This window comes from Branchiostoma lanceolatum, chromosome 2, assembly GCF_035083965.1.
Source record: "Branchiostoma lanceolatum isolate klBraLanc5 chromosome 2, klBraLanc5.hap2, whole genome shotgun sequence".
Lineage (NCBI taxonomy): Eukaryota > Metazoa > Chordata > Leptocardii > Amphioxiformes > Branchiostomatidae > Branchiostoma > Branchiostoma lanceolatum.
This window is the reverse complement of record NC_089723.1, coordinates 39,213,527-39,238,502: the sequence shown is the minus strand read 5'-3', so window position 1 is coordinate 39,238,502 and position 24,976 is coordinate 39,213,527. Positions and strand designations below refer to the sequence as shown.

The window sequence follows — 24,976 nt, the reverse complement described above, 5'->3', positions numbered from 1 at the left end:
TTCCAGTTTTAATATCTTGTTTTATTTTATTTTATTAGCTCAGATGAAAGTAACTCTGGGTCAGAGGACAGCAACGATGAGGACCAATCAAAATCCGGCTCCAGTTCCAGCAGCCAATCAGGGAGCAGCTCCGACTCCGGCAGCCAATCAGAATCCGAGTCCAAGTCAGGGTCCGGATCAGGCTCCAGTTCTCCCAGCGAGTCTGGGAACGAGAGTACCAAAGGGGAGGATGGGGAGGAGGAGGAGGAGGAGGATGGAGATGAATCCAATGATCAAACCACTGATAATAAGGACCAAGCTGGCAAGATGCCCAAGAAGGAAAGACTTGCTGATCTAAAGCAGGTGGGAATTTTACAGACTAGTTTTCTACTGACATTGGTCACTTTATTTTTACTTATTGAGTGAGAGTTTAGTTGGTCTTAAGTTGTAACAAATATGGAATTGGATTAGAACCTGGATTAGTGCCCATATTAAGGACAAACTTGCTGATCTGAAACAGGTTGGAATTTTAAAAGACTATTTCTAACTTTTGACAGACTTCATGTTAAATCTGTCACATAAAATTGTAACATGCCAGTTAAATAAGATAATTAAAATCTATATCTGACTTGTGCTGTTTGTGTTTTTTTGTCAGATATGGGAGGCACAATGAACCTGTATATACTGTACATAGCGTCTGCCTTCTCTCTCACCACCTGTGGAAGAGTATATCTCTTCAGTGAGCTAAACTGGTTTGAGATCACTTTCTGATCTAATGTTGTGTTTGTGTTCCCCAGATGTGGGAGGAGTATCCAGACATCTACGGCGTGAGAAGGTCGAGCCGAGCCAGGAAAGAACCCAGCAGATATAATGTAGGCACGGAGGTTTTGCCCGGTCACACAAGGAATTTGTTTTCCTTTGAGTGATCTCACAGCAGCATTTGATCGTTAACAGGGCTCAAAATGCTTTAATTATGTTGTCTGCAATATCTTTGGGATTCATTTGTCTTGCCAAATTGCAATATTTTTTTTTTGCTAGGCCAAAAATAAGCCTACAAACATAATTCCCATTTATTGAGAAAATTGTATTGATAACTTGCTGGGATAAATTCATGTTTATAAATTCGTGTTTATAAATTATGTATATATGTTAGTATTGATGACAACATGTTATGTTAATGATGATTAGATGTAGTGGAATTGATAACTAGATGAGTTCATAGTTTCATGTTTGGTTGTACGTGTTTAATCAACAATTGTGCAAGGTTAAGTTTTTTATGATCAAGTCCTGCTGAACCCAGCCAGTATATATAAAGGTGCTGCTTTTTAGACATTTTTACTCCCATGTAACTGTAGTATGTCTTAAATATGTCCTTGCTCAAATCTTGACTTGGACCTAAATGATTAATCTCCTGTTAAATTTTTTTTTCTCGTTAACTGCAGGAATCTGATGAAGAAAACGAGGATGACGATGACAATGAAGGAGATCGCCGTAAAAGAAGAAAAAGCATATCAGCAAAATCCAGAAGAAAACGAAAATCGTAAGTGTGCACAGTAGCAGCAGGTTGCAAAAGCAAAGTGTAAAATGTTTTAGAATACTTAGTAGAATGTGAAAAATAATTCACAGCAGAAACTTCTAACAACAGTCTTGCTGTCTTCTTTAGACTGCATTTACAGTTGGATAACGAATTTCTTCACATAAAACCATGCATAATCACCGTCTGTCACCCTCCTCAGGGCAACACTAACTGGTTCTACTTCACATCTTAACCTTCTCCCTGCTGCCTAACCCTGTAGCCCATGGGGAATTGGGTGCCAAACAGCTACTGCAGTGTACTAAAGGTTAAAGCTATTTGTAAAATCTCTCCCCAGGAGTGAAAACTGGGACGAGGATAACAGTGACAGTGATGACGACGATGATGATGATGACAATGACTCGGGCAGCAGCGATGACTACACAGTGAAGCGGCGAGCAAAACCTGCAGCCAGACCAGCTGCCAGGCCGCAGGCCAGGGTCAGAGGTAAACTCAGCAGCACTGTTTCAACCTTCTCCCTGCTACCTTACTTTGTAACCAATAGGGAACTGGGTGCCAAAAGGCAACTTGAAAGTGCTAAAGGTTAAAGCATGTAGGAACAGAGTAGATGAAAACAGTATGGGATTGAGAACTCTATATACTGTAAGTCTACTTAGATCCGCGGTATAATTAGATCCGCAGAATCCGCGGCGACCTTTGCGCCGCGAATCAATTTCCCCGCGGATATGTTTATCGTACTTTTGCCCCCCTCCCCACATTTACGAGTGAGCTCGACTTCAGGGAAAAGCGACACATAAACAATGCACGCGATTGTGTAAAATATGACAAACTTTTGCACAGTACATACGTGTAAACAAGTTATATTACATATGATTCGCAGACGTTTGGCCGAGCGGCGTCGCTACTCCAGACCGCTACACACGTGCTAGTAATTTACCGAGAAATCAGAAAATGATTATCGAGATACACGCCACAATTTTGGCTTTGCATTGTTGTTACGGGCTTGGGGACGCCGTCTACCGTTGTACAATCACACTCTTTTGTTTCTTGCTATTGTTATGCTTGCAAACAATCGATATCGGTGCCTCTGACATACGTTTATCTAATTAAAAACCTGTTTTTCAAGAAAGCCAGCAGCAAAAATACGTAAAGAAAAACAAGATTTTCACCCGAGCATTTGAGTCCCTACGCTGTGATTTGCGGCCATTTGCCACCATGTGTGGTCGTATTTGGTGGAGAATCTATTCCTTTAATTTTTTTCCCGTGAAAATTCTGCTTGCGTAGCGTAGATGAGTCGTATTTTATGCCGTGATTTTACTTCAAATACGGCGCGCTGGCGGCAGGGCCGGGCTGGGCCGCCATCTTTGTTTACATGTTTACCGCTTGTTCTAAGCGCTGATTGGTTCGCGTCAGAAAAACTGTGATCTGATTGGTTGACTGCAAGATTTCACGTGATCACAAGGCGGGAATTCCCCGTCACAGTATCGGCGTGGACCGCATTTTGTGACGATTTTGAAGCAGTTTTGTAGCGACCTTCGTAACATTTTTGATTTTTAAAAATTGAACAAGCATTTTCTGATGGCAGTATTCAGTTGGAGTTTTTCTAGTCATCGCCCAGCGCGAATTTAGAACCACCGCGGATTTCCCATTTGCCCGAAACCGCGGATTTTAGGCCCCGCGGATCTAAGTAGACTTACAGTAACAAAATAGGTGGCATGTAGCCTTCCATTTCAAGAAATGAAAAAGTTCTTACTGCACAATCAGAGGGTTAATACTTAGCGGACATTTTGGTGACCATCTGCTACTTTCGTCAGGGCAATACTGACTGATTCTTCTAGCTGCACTGCAGCTAGGTGTCACCGCTGTAGTGTGAAGTAGAACCAGTCAGTATTGCCCTGAGGAAGGTGACAGACAGTCACCGAAATGTCAGCTGATTATGTATTGACTGTGTGAAAATAATTTTGTCACTGACTGATTTACAAACCTGATGAAACTATTCGTGGGAATTCAATCAGAAATGTACACTTTGATACTAAAAAGTTATTGTAATTCAAAGACTGTAATTTTGTGTAAAACATGTGAACGTTTATACATTAGTTGGAGCCGGATATTAATGCCCTGATTCTGCCCCGTGTTCTGAAGGGAAAGCCCCCATCAAGGGTAAGACTGCAGCCAACAATCAGGGGAGGAAGCGCGCCGGCAGTCTGAGCGAGCGGGAACAGAAGAGAATATCCAGGAGGAAGGCTGCTGCAAACGTCAGGTACAGCAGATACTCTTTTCATATGGTCTCATTTGCACGCAATTGGCCAATCCTGACTGTCTATCAGAATTAGCAGTTCAACCAACGATAGCATTGCATTTAGCTGTTCGATCAAGGAGGTTAAGGATTCTCTATTTAACCTCCTTGGTTCAACCAATGATAAGAGCATGGTTATGGGTTTTTTTTATGTTTTCATTTTGCATTTCTACATTTTAACGTCTATGGGATTGGTCTATATTCCACCCTAACAATGGATATTGTTTGGCAAGAAATATAAGCACCAGTGTCACATGGATCTGAAAATATACATCTGCTCAATGTATGATGAATGTAAGTTATTTTTCAAAATTGTCAGACTTTTAGTACTTCAGCACTAATGCACCTTACTTTCCTGGTTATTTTAGCTACAAAGAGGAGAGTCCCGATGCCACCGACTCGGATGATCTGATGGAGATCGCAGCTAAGGAGGAGGAGAATGACGACGCTGAGGCAATCGAGAGGGTTCTGAACCACAGGATCGGCAAGAAAGGGAGTAAGTACTATAAGAACTGGAGTTGGAAGGTCTCATGCCTCCTACACATGTCCTACCACTAAATTATTTGCTTCTGAATTAACTCTTATGCTCTGTGCCTTCAATAAGTCTGGGACATTTTGACATTTACTTCCTGTCACTGTCAGTCTGTGGTGAGACATGTATTGAAATAATAGTTACTGCAGAAACACAGAAGGGCAAACAAACAGACACATCAAAAACAATGTCTCCCCTCTCAAAGGTAACAATACAGCTGTACCAGCTTTTCTTCAGTTTTGCACTAAACTAGTTTATATTTTGTACCCATATCCCTGTGAAATAATTTCCAAGCTTGTTCAGAAAAGTTGTGTACCAAGTGAAATTCTTTGGTTTAAAGATAAAAAATGTAACATACAGAAATATGACATAAAACTGTTCTATTGGCATAGACTTGACACTTGCTATTCGGTTTATCATCTGTTGTTCTCTGTATCGCAAGGGTTAAACTTGCTTGCTTTCAGATGTGGCAGACCGCCAGCTGCCTCTGTCCTGCAGGTCAACAATTTGTAGGTTGAAAGGGTGGAAATCCTCCCTTATTTTAATTCTAATGCTTTCCTGTTTCCTGCAGGCACTGGTGCAATAACGACGATGTACGCGGCTGACGCGGCCGTGGCGAACACGCCGCCCGACCCCGAGAAGGACGAGACGGAGACCCAGTACCTCATCAAGTGGAAGGACTGGTCCCACCTGCACAACACCTGGGAGAGTGAGGCCACGCTGGCTGAGCAGAAGGTCAAGGGCATGAAGAAGCTGGAGAACTACATGAAGAAGAAGAACGACCTTCAGCAGTGGTAGGGTTTATTTGACCTTCAGCAGTGGTAGGGTTTATTTGACCTTCAGCAGTGGTAGGGTTTATTTGACCTTCAGCAGTGGTAGGGTTTACTTGACCTTCAGCAGTGGTAGAGTTTGTTTAACCTTCAGCAGTGGTAGGGTTTACTTGACCTTCAGCAGTGGTAGGCTTTATTTAACCTTCAGCAGTGGTAGGCTTTATTTGACCTTCAGCAGTGGTAAACTTTATTTGACCTTTAGTAGTGGTAGGCATTATTTGACCTTTAGCAGTGGTAGACTTAATTTGACCTTCAGCAGTGTTAGTACTTGACCTTCAGCTGTGGTAGTCTTTACTTGGCCTCGAGACAAACATTTGTGAAGCCATATGTAGTTTAACGTCTTGCTGTCCCCAGGAAAGACCAGGCGTCCCCAGAAGACCTGGAGTACCTAGAGTGCCAGTCGGAGATGAATGAAGACCTGCTGAGCGCCTACCAGCAGGTGGAGAGAATCATAGGTATGGCGTATCCCGCCGCGCCCCCGCTCGAGCATGGCCTGGAATGTAAGTCTCCCCCCACCCCGGGGCGTACAGGGGCGGACACGCGGCGCTTGGCTCGCTCTCGTGGTACCACAAACATGCGAACGTCTGTACCGTGTTGTAATGTGCCGCTGCACTCCATTGCACGTCCCTCAGTTAGCACCACTTCTATCTACCACAGCCTTGTTTTGGTTTCTCCCCAACCCCCAGACCTCACATGCACAGCTCAAATAGTGAACAGCCTCTCCCACAGTTAGCACCATTTCTTTTTACCACAGCTTTGTTTTGATTTTCGGTTTCCACCTACCTGCAATTCCCAACAAAGAGCCTTGCCCGTTGTTGATGTGATATACCTTGGGGAGGCTCTGCTAAACCGGGCTGAGGTTTTCACTGTTGTGGCCGTGGCTTCTAACCAGCTACCAACCAATCAGAGAACCAGCTTTACCGAAAGAAAACATTTCTCTGATTGGGAGACAGCTGGTCAGAGGCCACACCAACAAAAGTGGAAACCTCAGCCTGGTTTAGCAGAGCTTCCCAAAGGTGTGTTGTATCGGCCATGGGCGAGGCTCTGCATAGGAGAATGCCCTACTTGTAGGCTACACTGATGGTGGGACACATTTTATCGTCATGCACACAATTCTCACCATTCACAGCTCTGTATATGCGAGTCTTGCTTAAAACAAGCGGGCACTGTTGCATGTGGTCTAGCTTCATCCAGTTCAAGCAACGGCAGCATGTGCACCATTATGAATCTGTTTGCATGTTGAAATGAATGGCAACAGCAGTTTCTTTTTATTTGCTGGCAATAGTGCACTGCTCGGTAGTGAAACAGAATGATGCACAAAGTAGCTCTATCCCCGCTAAGTGAATGGCTGTGCTTGTGATAAAGAAAATCTGTGTTTAGTTGGCACTTTTTCGTTGCTGCAATAATAGCTGCCCAGCTCGCATGTTCCGTGGTACCAGGACTCCAGCCAAAGCCTTTGTCCCCACTGTACCCCGATCCAACTCAACGTGTGGACTATCGTTTGGCAAGGTTTGCCCCTCAACTCCTCACAAACTCTCCTAACTAACTCTGACGTAAGTTTGGGTTGTGACGCTTTGCTCATTCTAATCCCCTATCCTTTACCTTGTATAATATCTTGTATCGTTGAAATGTGATTTTATGGAGGGTTTTTTTGTATGTCCCGAATGAATATGAATTAGTACTTACAATGTTAAGGGATGCGTCGATGAAGATTAGACATCCAGGTAATAAGATACGCCAAAAAGCAATTACTCAAGGTAATGATGTTTAGGGATGATCAGAAGCATTTTAGATGCTACAGACATACCACCGCGAGTCACTATCAGTATTGTAGCACTTTTATTTGTGGTGGAATCAAGTATTCACTTGAGTAGAAGAGTTTGACTTTGAGATACAGCCGACTTTTTGGTGTCGCTGTGTTGTGCAATTGTGAATCTAGTATATTGTACATGCTTTTTTAAAAATACCAAATTGTATTAAATGATAATGTCATCCGGTGTTCATAAAACATTAGAAGTAGACGCTGAGTTGATATATTGGCAGCTTTGACCAGTACTGAAATGTTCTCGCATATGTTTTTCTATCAAATTATCAGCAGTTTTGTCTTTGTGCTATTAATGCTCATTCCGCATTCACAACATGTTCATATGATCAGGCTAGCATGCAGTTATTATATACTATATATCATGATAATTGAACCAACAAAAAAATCAAGAGCTGAAAAATAGTAGATAGATCTTGTTAACATAACATTGTGGTTAGCCATTGTTGGCATAGATTTTTAGTGGGATGTGAAAAGTTGTGTACAGTACTGGTGTTGGGAATGGTTTGGGTTGATCTGAAGTACTGTAATTCTTGAAATCTTCTCTGTGGTTTTATTTTTGTGTTGACCTCTTCACCAAAAATATGATTTCCAATGCATTGCTACTGTACTACAAAATTGTTTCAACCGTGAACCTTAAAGGCACCAAGAACCTCATTTTACCGCGAAATAAAACCACGGCGAAAATAAGTGAGTTTACGGTATACCTGTGTTGCTTTTTCAGCCCACAGGAGCAAGACCTCAGGTGGGAGAGTATCCCGTAACGAGAATGCTCCTGGTAGGGGAGCTTCTCTCTCTTCCCCTCTCACTCGCTCTGTCACTCACAAGCCCCTGTCACACATATCCGACCATGGCCTCCAGACCATGGTTGGGAGTTACGCCCCTGTCACACATAGCCGGCCATGGTCTCCCGACCTTCTCCAGACCATGCTTGGGAGTAAGGCTTGTCACACATAGCCGACCATGGCCTCCCGACCCTCTCCAGACCATGGTTGGGAGTAAGGCCTGTCACACATGGATGACTATGGCCTCCCGACTTTCTCCAGACCATGGTTGGAGGTAAAGAATTTCACACACAGCCTCCCAACCTCCAGACCATGGTTGGGAGTAAAGAATGCCACACAGCCGACCATGGCCTTTCGACTTCTCCAGACCATGGTTGGGAGTGGGTCGTGAGTAAGGTCATCTATGGTTGGGAGTTGGTCGCTGAGGTTGCCTTCTATTTTTTTTTAAATGTCACTCTGCCAACCGTGTATAAGCTTTGACAAAACCTTTGAAAAGTCATTTTTTGTTTGAATGCAATCAGGAGCAAACTGGAGCTAGCATAGGATGGATTCCAGTCTACTCCCAACCCATCTTGGTTGGGGAGAGGTCGGGAGCGAAGTTTTGGGAAGGTCCTAAATGTGTGACAGGGGCTTGATTGACTCTCATTCTCAGCTAGCTTTCAGTCTTGTTTGCTAGCTTTTGTCCTTAATGCTCATGTGTGAAAGTGTGGCTGTGTCAACCAGGGCATAAAAATGATTCATTTCTTGTCATATTTCAGTTACAGCCCGTTAACACTAACTTCTGGGGTCTTGTCAAACTTTTTTTTTTCCATTTTGCAGTTAGAAACTTGCATACAACAATGAAGTGGCAAGAAGTGAACTGCTTTTATGTATCTCCCTTGTCTGTGCAAAGATATTGTGAATGCAAGGTTGTTTGCTGTCAAGCCGAAACAAACTTGTTTTGAAGAGCATAAAATGGCATCATAAGGACTGGAAAACTCAGTAGCAAATTGCTGTATTTCGTCAGACGGAACAGAAAGTAATTTTGTAGATGTTTGTTTGTATGCTGAGTGGTTGCTGTATGCTTATCCCAACTCAGCTTTGTCTTGTCAGCAGTACCTGCACATCCATTCTACACTGGCTCATGAAAAAAAGGGGGCCTTCATGCTGGTGGCTGTGCTTCAGTTCTTGTGTGCAGAAAGCCTTTCTGTAATGCATGGTCATTGTGAAAAGCATGCAGCTGTTCTAGAAGCTTCATCTTAGGTATTGTCATCTCAGAGCTGTCATTACAATGAAAATTTCTAACAACCTGTCTATATGAAAACAAAATAGAAAACAAAATTTGAAAATGAAAGACAAGAAACTGATGGCAACTGTTATTACAGTGGCATTTTCTGATGACCTATACATAAAAAAACATGATAGACGACAAAAATTGGATGAAACAAGTTCAAGAAATAAAAGGAAAGACAAGATTGAAACTAATGGCAGCTGTCATTGCATTTACGGAATTTCAAACAAGCCTGTCCATATGAGAACACAAACAGCGCAGATTTTATCAAACAAGTTCAAGGAAAGGAAATATTGAGGCTAATGCCAGCTCTGTTCCACGTTTGGTCCTCGTCTGCTTATAGCTGACACTCGTATCGTACGTAGTGTTGCACCCAACCTTGCCGTCTGATATTTTTGCATGGATGTTTGCTGATATCTTCACTGCTGTTTTAAAACTGTACCTGTTAACCAGCTACATGTTTTTTCACCCCGACAGCTCAGCAGCCAGCGAAGAACTCAGCGTCGGGGTTTCCCGACTACCTGGTGAAGTGGCAGGGACTCCCGTACTCCGAGTGTTCCTGGGAGGATGGAGAACTCATCTCCATGTACTTTCCTGACGCCGTCGACAGCTACAACGTCAGGAACAAGTCCCAGAAAATACCCGGCAAAATGACAGCAAAGGTACAACTTGCACTGTACATATACATCTGGCATTCTGTCTTCTAAATATTTAAACCGTTCATGTCAAAATGATTTTTTAAACTTCGTATGATAAAGGATGGACGTCTACCATAGTTCTTGGAATTCTGTCTCTCAAAAAGTTTTATGTGGGAAATAAATGTTCAGATCTTTTATAGTAAAGGATCGTTTGATTGAACAGACAAGTATTTTCTGATTATTGTTTATTGTATGGTCAATCGTTATTGGCAATAGTATGGGTTTGAGATGGTAAGATAGTCAAGCAGGCTGTGACAGAACCAACTGCCGACAAGGATCTATGACAGCCTTTTCGATGATAAGACAGCTGAATCTTCTACGACTATACCCAGAATGTGGTCAGTCTGCGATCATATGATGATTGTATAACAAATGGGATCAGGCCCTAAACTTAAGATGTCAGAAATTTCTAGCATCCTTTGAATCAGTTTCACATATATGACTCAAACATTTGATTTCTTTTCACATCAAGATGTTTGTATCATCTTAAATTGATTTGTATTCTTAGGTTCTGAAGCAGAGACCGAGATTTGTCGCGCTGAAGAAGCAGCCGCTGTACCTGGGCGGAGCAGACAAGCTGGAGCTGAGGGACTACCAGCTGGATGGGCTCAACTGGCTCGCTCACTCCTGGTGCAAGTAAGTATGCACACTTCCTCTACTGTACATGTAACGAGCTGAGAGACTGGCTGGCTCGCTCACTCATGGTGCAAGTTAGTACACTTTCTCAGCTTCGCATCCTGATTTTGGCATGACAAGCCTAACAGACACCCTTTAATTAAGATACATTTGTCTGTTTGGTTTGCATAACCGGTAAACCGTCTTCAGTTATAACACACCGGTTGCTGCATATGGCCAGATTGTAAAGCTTGATCCACTCACAGCGCGATGGACCCCTACTCTTTTCGATAAGTATGCTGGGATTTTTAACATGCTCCTGTGAGATGTGTCTCTCCTCAAATACGGGGCCTCCAGCTTTAATTCCCATCCATCATTTGCACTTAAGGAGAATAGAAGACATCATTGAAGCCTGGTGAGGATTTTAGCCCAGAAGGGAACCTTTAGATTCTAAGTCTAATTTTGTCATGCCCTTTTGCCTGATCACCATCTTTGCACCCACCCACCCTCCAGGACCAACAGTGTTATCCTAGCGGACGAGATGGGCTTGGGGAAAACCATCCAGACCATCTCCTACCTGTCCTACCTGTCCAACACGCACCTGTCCAATGCTTGCTGGTGGTGCAGCTGTCTAACATGCCTGATCACTGTTTATCCTTTATCCCATCCTCCAGGACCAACAGTGTTATCCTAGCGGATGAGATGGGCTTGGGGAAAACCATCCAGACCATCTCCTTCCTGTCGTACCTGTCCAACACACACCTGTCCAATGCTTGCTGGTGGTGCAGCTGTCAAACATGCCTGATCACTGTTTATCCTTTGTCCCATCCTCCAGGACCAACAGTGTTATCCTAGCGGACGAGATGGGCTTGGGGAAAACCATCCAGACCATCTCCTTCCTGTCCTACCTGTTCAACACACACCTGTCCAATGCTTGCTGGTGGTGCAGCTGTCTAACATGCCTGATCACTGTTTATCCTTTATCCCATCCTCCAGGACCAACAGTGTTATCCTAGCGGATGAGATGGGCTTGGGGAAAACCATCCAGACCATCTCCTTCCTGTCTTACCTGTCCAACGTACACCTGTCCAATGCTTGCTGTTGGTGCAGCTGTCTAACATGCCTGATCACTGTTTATCCTTTATCCCATCCTCCAGGACCAACAGTGTTATCCTAGCGGACGAGATGGGCTTGGGGAAAACCATCCAGACCATCCCCTACCTGTTCAACACACACCTGTCCAACACACACCTGTCCAATGCTTGCTGGTGGTGCAGCTGTCTAACAGGCCTGATCACTGTTTATCCTTTACCCCATCCTCCAGGACCAACAGTGTTATCCTAGCGGACGAGATGGGGCTGGGGAAAACCATCCAGACCATCTCCTTCCTGTCGTACCTGTCCAACACACACCTGTCCAATGCTTGCTGGTGGTGCAGCTGTCAAACATGCCTGATCACTGTTTATCCTTTGTCCCATCCTCCAGGACCAACAGTGTTATCCTAGCGGACGAGATGGGCCTGGGGAAAACCATCCAGACCATCTCCTACCTGTCCTACCTGTCCAACACACACCTGTCCAATGCTTGCTGGTGGTGCAGCTGTCTAACATGCCTGATCACTGTTTATCCTTTACCCCATCCTCCAGGACCAACAGTGTTATCCTAGCGGACGAGATGGGCCTGGGGAAAACCATCCAGACCATCTCCTACCTGTCCTACCTGTCCAACACACACCTGTCCAATGCTTGCTGGTGGTGCAGCTGTCTAACATGCCTGATCACTGTTTATCCTTTACCCCATCCTCCAGGACCAACAGTGTTATCCTAGCGGACGAGATGGGCCTGGGGAAAACCATCCAGACCATCTCCTTCCTGTCCTACCTGTTCAACACGCACGCGCTGTACGGCCCCTTCCTGCTGGTCGTGCCGCTGTCCACCATGGCCGCCTGGCAGCGCGAGTTCCAGAACTGGGCGCCCGACATGAACGTCATCATCTACCTGGGGGACGTCATGAGCAGGAACAAGGTGAGTAGGTCACAGCTAGCCTGTGTTATTCAATCTCTCGCTGTCCGGGGCTGATTGGGCTCCCTTGTACACCTCTTACTCAAGAGAGCAATTCCCAGAAGTACCAATAGGAGCTCAGGATTCTTTGTCACCAGTCATGGAAACCAGTCATCGCAGCTTCCAATAAGAGACTGTTCTCAGTCTGACAATAACAGGTCCATGTTAGCACATATGCATGTTCCCAATTGTCCTGACATGAAGGTGTTGGCCACCAAGCTTCTAGGGGCCTGACCAGTGGAAGGGCTGTTAGAAACTTTGTTTAGCCAGACTAGATCACACAACTTTTTGTATATCTTTTATGTTCAAAGTGATTTGTTTGCATATCTCTGATTGCCTTCATTCCACCTGTTACAGATCAGAGAGTATGAGTGGTGCCATCCTGGGAACAAGAAGCTGAAATTCAACTGTCTGCTGACAACTTATGAGATCCTGCTAAAGGATAAGGTATGACTTCTCTTATCCACTGATCTTCAATAGAAATATTGTCTGTAAGCCTCAGTCTACTAGTATGTACTCTTATTTGCATTTAGCATATCAAATGTGTACTCTTCAATATTCTATATCTTGTAAAGATGTCGAGGGATCAAGGAGGCCATCTACATAAGGGCACACGAACCATCTCTCTCAACGGATGAACTTCCTTGCACTTATGACCAGTTGCTGACATCACATGTCCGTATCGTCATGTGATGAGTTTTCTTTGGTTACTTAAATTCTGAGGAAGACTGCAGTACGGCAATCAAAAATTTGATGCACTATGTTCTTGCATTAGAACAAAGTTTTAAGTACAAACACAAACTTTTTAAACTACAAACACATGCTTCATGCTAATATCAGGTTTATTTGTTTGTTTAGTCGTTCCTAGGCGGAGTAGAGTGGGCGTGCCTTGTCGTTGACGAGGCCCACAGACTGAAGAACGACGACTCCCTGCTGTACAAGACTGATTGATTGATTGTTTGTTTGTTTGTTTGTTTGTTTAGTCGTTCCTCGGCGGAGTAGAGTGGGCATGTCTCGTGGTTGACGAGGCCCACAGACTAAAGAACGACGATTCCCTGCTGTACAAGACTCTGATTGTTTGTTTGTTTGTTTGTTTAGTCGTTCCTCGGCGGAGTAGAGTGGGCATGCCTTGTCGTTGACGAGGCCCACAGACTGAAGAACGACGACTCCCTGCTGTACAAGACTCTGATTGTTTGTTTGTTTGTTTGTTTGTTTAGTCGTTCCTCGGCGGAGTAGAGTGGGCATGCCTTGTGGTTGACGAGGCCCACAGACTGAAGAACGACGACTCCCTGCTGTACAAAAGTCTGAAGGGCTTCGACTCCAACCACCGACTCCTCATCACGGGAACGCCCCTGCAGAACTCTCTGAAGGAGCTCTGGGCTCTGCTGTTCTTCATCATGCCGGAAAGGTAAAAAAAATCTGTTCTCTTCATCCCGAAAATAATTTCATCAGGTTGGAAGAATATAGGATATAGGAGATTCTTTTTACACAACCAGGTAAAGCGGTGAGAAGCAGTACTCCAGTCAGAAGCTCTGAAGAAGGTGTCTGACAGACACCGAAACGTCAGCAGGTGAAATTACCTGGTTGTGTAAAAAGAATCTCCTATATCCTGTTCTCTTCATTCTTTCTATCTGTAGTAGCCATGCCTTTGCCCACCCAGGATTGAGGTGTCATTTTTCCCTAGAACTGTCGTAGAGTGCTAGCAAGCACAGCAGGGGCATCCGCATTAGAATGCTTTAAATAGAGCTTGTAGGTAGATGTGCAAAGATTAGGTGTGACAGGTCGTTCAGTGTAATAGAACCAGCTGCTGCTGCTTGTGAAGGTGGTGCGTTATGTGAAAGGGGGGGTTATACCAAAACACATACAGAAGCTGATGTGTTATGCCGAAAGATGGTTATACCAGATATAGATTTAAAAGCTGTTGTGTTGTGCAGGGTGGTTTTACTGGCTATACTAAACAGATACAGTCAGTATCATTCTATTGCTGATTTGTGAGTTTTTCTTGCCCCTCTTCTGGCAGGTTCCTGAAGTGGGAGGAGTTTGAGGAGGAGCACCAGAACGCGGATAATAACGGGTACGCGGGGCTGCACTATTTCTGATTCGTGTTGTTTCCTTGCCCCTCTTCTCGCAGGTTCCTGAAGTGGGGGGAGTTTGAGGAGGAGCACCAGAACGCGGATAATAACGGGTACGAGGGGCTGCACTATTTCTGATTGTGTTGTTTCCTTGTCCCTCCCATGCAGGTTCCTGAAGTGGGAGGAGTTTGAGGAGGAGCATCAGAACGCGGATAATAACGGGTACGCGGGGCTGCACTAGTTCTGATTTGTGTTGTTTCCTTGCCCCTCTTCTGGCAGGTTCCTGAAGTGGGAGGAGTTTGAGGAGGAGCACCAGAACGCGGATAATAACGGGTACGCGGGGCTGCACAAGGAGCTGGAGCCCTTCCTCCTCAGGAGGGTCAAGAAGGACGTGGAGAAGTCGCTCCCCGCCAAGGTCGAGCAGATCCTCAGGGTCGAGATGTCGGCCATACAGAAACAGTTCTACAGGTACGGAAAACTTATGCAAGGAAAATTTTTTAACCTTTAGTCTGGTAAGGTAACCGTTTGACACCAAATCTGCACCACGGTGGAAATGTCAGTCATACAGAAACAGTTCTACAGGTACAGGTCTAACCCAGTCTCGTAACCTTCAGCATGCTGAGGTAGCCTTTCGCATCAAAACTGAATTGGTTACTGGATTTGGCATCAGGGAAAAGGTTGAAAACACCTGGATTACCATCACAAATCTTGTTGTAGTATATTATTCTTTGATTTTGGCAGGCTAGAAGGCTAAATTGTCCTGATGTTGGATTGGCAAAGTTTGCTTTCAGCTCATAATTTATCTTTTTTCAGACTGGTTTTCAGAGATGCATCATGTATAGGTTGAATGGAATAAATTTTAGCAGTTTAGGAAAAATACACTAAAGCAATCTTTTACAGTGGTCTTATTTCTTGGCAGGAGGGAAAAGGAGATTTTTGCAGTGTTTTAAATTTGCAGGTGAAACAATTCTGTAGTACAGTAGAAATATACATCGCATCTTCGTAATGTAATGGTTTTGCAGTAAGAGGTCACTGCAAAAACTGCAAAAATAGAGCCACTGGAAACATCTAAAGATTTACAGTGTGGTAAATGACTGTTTGCTCCATGTAGGTGGATCCTGACGAAGAACTACCGGGCGCTGACCAAAGGGCTAAAGGGCAACACCAGCAGCTTCCTCAACATCATGATGGAGCTCAAGAAGTGCTGCAACCACTCCTTTCTGGTCAGGACACCCGAGGACCCCCCGCCCGGACAGAGCCTCGTCACGGTACGATTCACTCCTTCTTTCTATCACTCAAACCTTCCCTCCTTCCTGGTCAGGACGCCCGAGGACCCCCCGCCAGGACAGAGCCTCGTCACGGTGCGATTCACTCCTTCTTTCTATCACTCACACCTTCCCTCCTTCCTGGTCAGGACGCCCGAGGACCCGCCGCCGGGACAGAGCCTCGTCACGGTGCGATTCACTCCTTCTTTCTATTACTCAAACCTTCACTCCTTCCTGGTCAGGACGCCCGAGGACCCCCCCCCCGCCAGGACAGAGCCTGGTTACGGTACGATTCATTCCTTCTTTCTATCACTCATACCTTCCCTCCTTCCTGGTCAGGACGCCCGAGAACCCCCTGCCGGGACAGAGCCTCGTCACGGTACGATTCATTCCTTCTTTCTATCACTCACACCTTCCCTCCTTCCTGGTCAGGACGCCCGAGGACCCGCCGCCGGGACAGAGCCTCGTCACGGTGCGATTCACTCCTTCTTTCTATTACTCAAACCTTCACTCCTTCCTGGTCAGGACGCCCGAGGACCCCCCCCCCGCCAGGACAGAGCCTGGTTACGGTACGATTCACTCCTTCTTTCTATCACTCATACCTTCACTCCTTCCTGGTCAGGACGCCCGAGGACCCCCCACCAGGACAGAGTCTCGTCACGGTAAGGCTCGCTCCTTCTTTCTATCACTCAAACCTTCCCTCCTTCCTGGTCAGGACACCCGAGGACCCCCCGCCGGTACAGAGCCTCGTCACGGTACGATTCACTCCTCCTTTCTATCACTCAAACCTTCACTCCTTCCTGGTCAGGACGCCCGAGGACCCCCCGCCAGGACAGAGCCTCGTCACGGTACGATTCACTCCTTCTTTCTATTACTCAAACCTTCACTCCTTCCTGGTCAGGACACCCGAGGACCCCCCGCCGGTACAGAGCCTCGTCACGGTAAGGCTCTTCTTCTTTCTATCACTCAAACCTTCACTCCTTCCTGGTCAGGACGCCGGAGGACCCCCCGCCAGGACAGAGCCTCGTCACGGTAAGGCTCTTCTTCTTTCTATCACTCAAACCTTCACTCCTTCCTGGTCAGGACGCCGGAGGACCCCCCGCCAGGACAGAGCCTCGTCACGGTACGATTCACTCCTTCTTTCTACTACTCATACCTTCACTCTTTCCTGGTCAGGACACCCGAGGACCCCCCGCCCGGACAGAGCCTCGTCACGGTACGATTCACTCCTTCTTTCTATCACTCAAACCTTCCCTCCTTCCTGGTCAGGACGCCCGAGGACCCCCCGCCAGGACAGAGCCTAGTCACGGTACGATTCATTCCTTCTTTCTATCACTCAAACCTTCCCTCATTCCTGGTCAGGACACCCGAGGACCCCCCGCCCGGACAGAGCCTCGTCACGGTACGATTCACTCCTTCTTTCTATTACTCAAACCTTCACTCCTTTCTGGTCAGGACACCCGAGGACCCCCCGCCCGGACAGAGCCTCGTCACGGTACGATTCACTCCTTCTTTCTACTACTCATACCTTCACTCCTTCCTGGTCAGGACGCCCGAGGACCCCCCGCCGGTACAGAGCCTCGTCACGGTACGATTCACTCCTTCTTTCTATCACTCAAACCTTCACTCCTTCCTGGTCAGGACGCCCGAGGACCCCCCGCCAGGACAGAGCCTCGTCACGGTACGATTCACTCCTTCTTTCTATTACTCAAACCTTCACTCCTTCCTGGTCAGGACACCCGAGGACCCCCCGCCGGTACAGAGCCTCGTCACGGTACGATTCACTCCTTCTTTCTATCACTCATACCTTCACTCCTTCCTGGTCAGGACGCCCGAGGACCCCCCGCCCGGACAGAGCCTCGTCACGGTACGATTCACTCCTTCTTTCTATTACTCATACCTTCACTCCTTCCTGGTCAGGACACCCGAGGATCCACCACCGAACAGAGCCTCGTCACGGTACGATTCACTCCTTCTTTCTATTGCTCATACCTTCACTCCTTCCTGGTCAGGACGCCCGAGGACCCCCCGCCCGGACAGAGCCTAGTCACGGTAAGGCTCTTCTTCTTTCTATCACTCAAACCTTCACTCCTTCCTGGTCAGGACACCCGAGGACCCCCCGCCCGGACAGAGCCTCGTCACGGTACGATTCACTCCTTCTTTCTATCACTCATACCTTCACTCCTTCCTGGTCAGGACGCCCGAGGACCCCCCACCAGGACAGAGCCTCGTCACGGTACGATTCACTCCTTCTTTCTATCACTCAAACCTTCACTCCTTCCTGGTCAGGACACCCGAGGACCCCCCGCCCGGACAGAGCCTCGTCACGGTACGATTCACTCCTTCTTTCTATTACTCAAACCTTCACTCCTTCCTGGTCAGGACACCCGAGGACCCCCCACCGGGACAGAGCCTCGTCACGGTAAGGCTCATTCCTTCTTTCTATCACTCAAACCTTCACTCCTTCCTGGTCAGGACACCCGAGGACCCCCTGCCGGGACAGAGCCTCGTCACGGTACGATTCACTCCTTCTTTCTATCACTCAAACCTTCACTCTTTCCTGGTCAGGACACCTGAGGACCCCCCGCCGGGCCAGAGCCTCGTCACGGTACGATTCACTCCTTCTTTCTGCTACTCATACCTTCACTCCTTCCTGGTCAGGACGCCCGAGGACCCCCGCCAGGACAGAGCCTCGTCACGGTACGATTCACTCCTTCTTTCTATCACTCAAACCTTCACTCCTTCCTGGTCAGGACACCCGAGGACCCCCCACCAGGACAGAGCCTCGTCACGGTACGATTCACTCCTTCTTTCTATCACTCATACCTTCACTCCTTCCTGGTCAGGACACCTGAGGACCCCCCGCCGGGCCAGAGCCTCGTCACGGTACGATTCACTCCTTCTTTCTACTACTCAAACCTTCACTCCTTCCTGGTCAGAACACCCGAGGACCCCCCCCGCCAGGACAGAGCCTCGTCACGGTACGATTCACTCCTTCTTTCTACTACTCAAACCTTCACTCCTTCCTGGTCAGGACACCGGAGGACCCCCGCCAGGACAGAGCCTCGTCACGGTACGATTCACTCCTTCTTTCTACTACTCAAACCTTCACTCCTTCCTGGTCAGGACACCCAAGGACCCCCCGCCAGGACAGAGCCTCGTCACGGTACAGACAGTCATTCCTTCTTAGTACTGCTTAGACCTTCCTTCCTTCTTTCCATCAAACTTGAAGCGTAATGCTTGAGACTAATTGTAATGCCTCTTTGATAGTGGAATGTGGTTTAGCTTTTATAACCAGGCACGTGTGTAGGGTTCTTTTGTGACAGATTGAATGTCACTTGAACTCACGGAATACCAGTCCTAGTACAAAGATTGTCAAGACAAATGTTGTGCTTGTTCCTCGGACATGTTGTGAGGGACTGCATTTGTTATTTAACATGGTGATGTAAAGCCGGTCCAGCTCTGTGTATGAGGGAGTTTCGGACGTTCGCTTCAAGCGTCAAACTTCTGCACGTAAAAGAACCAAACACACTTATCGAGAAGAGTAGGGGTGACCCGGTGTGCTTGGCCAAAAATGCGAGCCGTGGCAAAGCCGCATTGCACTACCATTAGCTACTTGAAAAAACATCATGTTTCACCTCAGTTGAGGATGCCTGCTTTACCTTTACCAAGGAGTTACAACAGCTGACATTTTAGACGGCTATAGACTGCTAGACGACTACACAGGCTTTTCATTTGACGTCATTTGCAGCATGTTGCGTTACAGCGTACGTCTGTAAAACACACTGAGATGTGACCGGGGGATTCAAATTGTAACTATTATAACGTCTATGAAAAGCCTGTATAGACCACTTTCTGAAGATGCCTGTGTGTCTTGCAGCAACTGCTGCGGAGTAGTGGGAAGCTGTTGCTGCTGGACAAGCTGCTGGTTCGGCTGAGGGACACGGGTCATCGCGTCCTCATCTTCTCCCAGATGGTGCGCATGCTGGACATCCTGGCAGAGTACCTCACCATGAGACACTTCCCTTTCCAGGTAAGGTTCACATATATGTACATGCTGGCTCTCTTCACTTGTAATTTACTTGAATAGCTACATGTGTATATCTTATTATAGTCCTAATGTCACAATGTTTTTATCTACGACTCCAATCTTTCAATGATTAATGTTTTTTATTGGTCAGAAATTACCCGCAATGACAGCCTTTCTAGTGCTGCATTGATGCAGGGTTTACAGGTTTCACGTAATACACAACATATACATATTTTATCCACACTTGCATTTTTTGGCACTATTGCAAGGGTCTTGGCGGCTGCCATTCGGCGCCACCAGGTGACCTCAATACGACCTTCCCCAACCAAAATGTGTTATTTCTTTTAAGGCATTGGATATTTCTAAACATGTCAATACTCATTGTCAAAAACCTCAATTCAGCTTTGTGCTTCAGGCTGTTCATTTGTTATGTCCGTCTGTTGCAGAGACTAGATGGTTCCATCAAGGGTGAGGTGAGGAGACAAGCGCTGGACCACTTCAACGCTGAAGGATCTCAGGTGTGTTGGGAGTTGATCTTATCTATCTTCACCATCCTTCCACCCCTTTGCTGTATTGTGTAAAAGTCAAATTCCTTCCCATACCATGGTCCATATGGGAGCAACAATCTCCTTTCAGTAACCCTTAGCCCACACAACTTTGTGCAATCACTACAGCAGGGGGCTTGTCCATAAGTGGTGTGTGTTTAACTACCATACTCTTTCCCAGATGCTGAGTGCTAACCAGAGAAAGCAGTATGTACCATTTTTAAAGTCTGTGGTATTACACGGTTGGGGATCAAACTCACGACCTATCGAATGCAAGACTCTACTCACTTAGCCATAACACCGGTACATCTCTCTCTGTCTCTCTCTCTCTATCCAATTTTCGTCTTTTATTCCCCATCATCTGGGGGTTGGACGTGCTTACACATGGATGGGGGAGCCCCATAACTCCTCATCAAGTGCAAGTCTTTTTTGTAGCAAGAGTTTTTACGGCTGGATGCCCTTCCTAACGCCAACCCAAACCCTATTTCTGGGCTTAGGACATGGGGAATATGTGACATATTTGACAGAACAGATTTCCAAATGTTTGTGTTCTCTCCCTCAGGACTTCTGCTTCCTGCTGTCGACCCGAGCGGGCGGGCTGGGGATCAACCTGGCAACGGCCGACACCGTCATCATCTTCGACTCGGACTGGAACCCACAGAACGACATCCAGGCACAGTCCAGGGCACACAGGATAGGGCAGAGGAAACAGGTAGGGCACAATGCAGGGCACACAGGATAGGGCAGAGGAAACAGGTAGGGCACAGTGCAGGGCACACAGGATAGGGCACAGTGCAGGGCACACAGGATAGGGCAGAGGAAACAGGTAGGGCACAGTACAGGGCACACAGGATAGGGCACAGTCCAGGGCACACAGGATAGGGCAGAGGAAACAGGTAGGGCACAGTCCAGGGCACACAGGATAGGGCACAGTCCAGGGCACACAGGATAGGGCAGAGGAAACAGGTAGGGCACAGTGCAGGGCACACAGTCCAGGGCACACAGTCCAGGGCACACAGGATAGGGCAGAGGAAACAGGTAGGGCAGTCCAGGGCACACAGGATAGGGCAGAGGAAACAGGTAGGGCACAGTGCAGGGCACACAGGATAGGGCAGAGGAAACAGGTAGGGCACAGTGCAGGGCACACAGGATAGGGCAGAGGAAACAGGTAGGGCACAGTCCAGGGCACACAGGATAGGGCAGAGGAAACAGGTAGGGCACAGTACAGGGCACACAGGATAGGGCAGAGGAAACAGGTAGGGCACAGTCCAGGGCACACAGGATAGGGCAGAGGAAACAGGTAGGGCACAGTGCAGGGCACACAGGATAGGGCACAGTCCAGGGCACACAGGATAGGGCAGAGGAAACAGGTAGGGCACAGTGCAGGGCACACAGGATAGGGCACACAGGATAGGGCAGAGGAAACAGGTAGGGCACAGTGCAGGGCACACAGGATAGGGCAGAGGAAACAGGTAGGGCACAGTGCAGGGCACACAGGATAGGGCACAGTCCAGGGCACACAGGATAGGGCAGAGGAAACAGGTAGGGCACAGTGCAGGCACACAGGATAGGGCACAGTCCAGGGCACACAGGATAGGGCAGAGGAAACAGGTAGGGCACAGTGCAGGCACACAGGATAGGGCACAGTCCAGGGCACACAGGATAGGGCAGAGGAAACAGGTAGGGCACAGTGCAGGGCACACAGGATAGGCCAGAGGAAACAGGTAAGGGGCTGTTAAATGTCTTGGATAACAAAGTTCCTTGTACACAACAAAGTATTTGTACCTAGTCAACATTTGGTTGACCGTCTAACTAGAGCTGTGTACCGGTACAGCACCGGGTACAATCAATTAGGTACAGGTCCAAAATACCTGATCCCTGGTGGACCGGTACTTTAATCAGGTCAAGCTTGACTTTGACAGATAAAATAACTACGAAATAACCGTGGCAGTGCACCAAAGCCACATCTATACAAATTTTCATCTGTGTTTTCATAAAAATAATACCTAGCACAATTAAATATCATGTTGTTACTAGTTCAGACATGCTTTTGTCCTTATTGAAAATCTACCATTTTCTGAACAAGCAGTTTAGGTACAGGTTCAGGTACGGACCTGTACCTTAACCCGTGTACCTGTACCTAAAATTTGTTTAGGTATACAGCTCTAATGCTGTTAAATGTCTTGGATAACAAAGTTTCTTGTACCCAACAAAGTATTTGTACCTAGTCAACATTTTGGTGACCGTCTGTCACCTTCTTCAGGGCAATACTGATTGGTTCTACTTCACACTGCAGCTAGGTGTCGCTGTCAGTCACCAAAACATCGCAGTTAAGTTGGTGTGTGTGCAAAGGACTTTGTTATCCACTGATTTACCAACCAACCGGATGTGAAATGTCTTGTTTGGCTGATTTTTGGTCTGAATAAAGACAATTTGTCCCAGCCATAGAAAATATTTCATGCACGCACCGATCTAGGTCACACTAAAATTGAACTGATTGCTGCCAAATTGAAGCATTCTCTTTAGTACTAATACTTGATATCTGACAAGTCTTAGAGAGCCATGGGAGACACAAGAATGATTGATTGATTGATTGATTGATTGATTGATTGATGTCCCACCACAGGTGAACATCTACCGCCTGGTGACCAAAGGCAGTGTGGAGGAGGACATCATCGAGCGGGCGAAGAAGAAGATGGTTCTGGACCACCTGGTGATCCAGCGGATGGACACGTCGGGCAGGACCGTCCTCTCCAAGTCGTCAGCTCCCTCCAGGTGAGGAATAGATGGGGTTTGTTAGAAACACTGCTGTAAAATACCAGGAAATAGTACAAGAAAACCACTCCAGGGACTGAAAAAATCTGGTCTATATTGACAGGATTCTTAATGCTTGTGTCATTGGGAAAAATTATCTTAGGAACCATCAAAAAGTGGTCACAATGGCCAGGTGGTCATTATGTAGAGTTGGTCATTTGTACGGGTTTTACCATTACTAGAAACAGGTCAAAATACTTGGATATAGTATTGTTAATATTGAAACCTTTGTGGTCATTTCACTTTTGTGGTGACCTCTCCATTTCGCATTTCGCATTTCCAATTTATCACTTCTGTTGTACGGAATCGTTTCAGCCGCCAACTTGACAGTTGTGGAAAAAGTTGTGCATTTGGGATCAAGAAAATTATCTGTTGCGCAGTTTTAAATTGTTTCTTCTTCATCTTTCATGTTGAAAACAAAGTGGTGGTGGGAACCTCTGGTAGGTGACATGTTGAGATCTAGCATGGATTGCCTGGTACCAGGGCTCGAAATAGTGGGTGCATGTGCACCCAGTGCACCCAAAATTGGAGCTGTGCACCTAATTTTTGACTGTGGGTGCACTGGTGCACCTAGATATTTTTGCAGCCTATAGGGTTAAGGTACTATTGTACACTAGTATACAGAATATTCTTGAAATGTAACTATAAAAAACAGCATGATAACTTTTTGCTGTACTCGATTCAATGTATTATTTGTTTGAAATTTCAAAGTTAGCTATAGAATTACAGATTGAAGTTCTTAAAAAAGGCAGCAGCGTTAAACTTTGTAATTTTGTTCTGAAGAACATTCAACTTTATTTTATCTGGTGCACCGAAAATTATTTCTGTGCACCCAATTTTTTGAGTTGGGTGCACCAGTGCACCTATTCCCAAAGATGAATTTCGAGCCCTGCTGGTACTGTACGCTTGTCTGCAGATTACTGGGCATGTTTTTACATAAAACACAGGAAAAGTTGATAGATACAAAGTGCAAAGGGACTAACGAATGAAAAGCTTCTGGGATTTTCCCAGCCCAGCTAGCTTATTGTCTTGCAAAATTATGCCACATGGTTTCAGTAAAGTTTGAACAATGCTAAAAGCACAGAAGATCTTTTTATACATACAGGACAATAGTAAACCTTTCAAACTTTGTTCCAACACAACAAAAATAGCCCATTGAATTTTTGACTGTCCTACTACTATCTTCCACAGAATTCAAGTGACTAAAAAACTTTCTGAGAAATTCTGTGGAAGACTGCAGTCGAAAATTCAATGTGCTACTTTTATTGTGTTTGAACAAAATAGGAAGTTTTAACTAGATGTACTATGTTAACTACCAACTCAGATTAAGTTTCATGCTATTATTGTCGGTACAAAGCAAAAGGGACTAATGAATGAAAAGATCCTGGGATTTCCCCAGCCCAGCTAGCTTATTGGCTTGTTTCAACAGTTCTAACACAAATATTACATTTCAAACTGGAAGACTTTGTACCCAATGACTGTACAAAGCATGGCTTTAACTATTGTCACATCTACTATTATTACTTTTGTTTCAGCACCTCGACTCCCTTCAACAAGGAAGAGCTGTCTGCTATCCTGAAGTTCGGTGCTGAGGACCTCTTCAAGGAAAATGAAGGGGAGGAGGAAGAAATGCCTGTATGTTTGTCATGTTTCATGTGTCTTCTGTTAATCTAAAAGAAAACCTGCTCACATCACAGTGTGTTGGAATGCTACCTGTGTGGTTAGTCAAGTCACAAATCCAGGACCTTCTTATGACTTTTCTCCCGACCACTCCCCAACCAAGATCGTCGCTGGGTTGGGAGTAGCCTGGAATCCATCCTATTCTGGCT

General features: G+C 46.2%; 1 protein-coding gene across 1 annotated transcript in view; it reads left to right on the top strand.

The window, feature by feature from the left end:
- LOC136429000 (chromodomain-helicase-DNA-binding protein 1-like) overlaps positions 1-24,976 on the top strand; it is a 52,165-nt gene that overhangs the window by 14,555 nt on the left and 12,634 nt on the right. Inside the window, exons 4-24 of the mRNA XM_066418877.1 lie at positions 39-342; positions 777-863; positions 1,422-1,519; positions 1,851-1,999; positions 3,656-3,773; positions 4,178-4,305; positions 4,913-5,135; positions 5,526-5,671; positions 7,718-7,771; positions 9,526-9,710; positions 10,255-10,382; positions 12,169-12,385; positions 12,779-12,868; positions 13,639-13,829; positions 14,773-14,961; positions 15,605-15,761; positions 19,639-19,791; positions 20,235-20,306; positions 20,896-21,045; positions 22,960-23,108; positions 24,683-24,782. Coding sequence (XP_066274974.1) covers positions 39-342; positions 777-863; positions 1,422-1,519; positions 1,851-1,999; positions 3,656-3,773; positions 4,178-4,305; positions 4,913-5,135; positions 5,526-5,671; positions 7,718-7,771; positions 9,526-9,710; positions 10,255-10,382; positions 12,169-12,385; positions 12,779-12,868; positions 13,639-13,829; positions 14,773-14,961; positions 15,605-15,761; positions 19,639-19,791; positions 20,235-20,306; positions 20,896-21,045; positions 22,960-23,108; positions 24,683-24,782 — 3,088 coding nt within the window. The remainder of the gene's footprint in view (positions 1-38; positions 343-776; positions 864-1,421; positions 1,520-1,850; positions 2,000-3,655; positions 3,774-4,177; positions 4,306-4,912; positions 5,136-5,525; positions 5,672-7,717; positions 7,772-9,525; positions 9,711-10,254; positions 10,383-12,168; positions 12,386-12,778; positions 12,869-13,638; positions 13,830-14,772; positions 14,962-15,604; positions 15,762-19,638; positions 19,792-20,234; positions 20,307-20,895; positions 21,046-22,959; positions 23,109-24,682; positions 24,783-24,976) is intronic.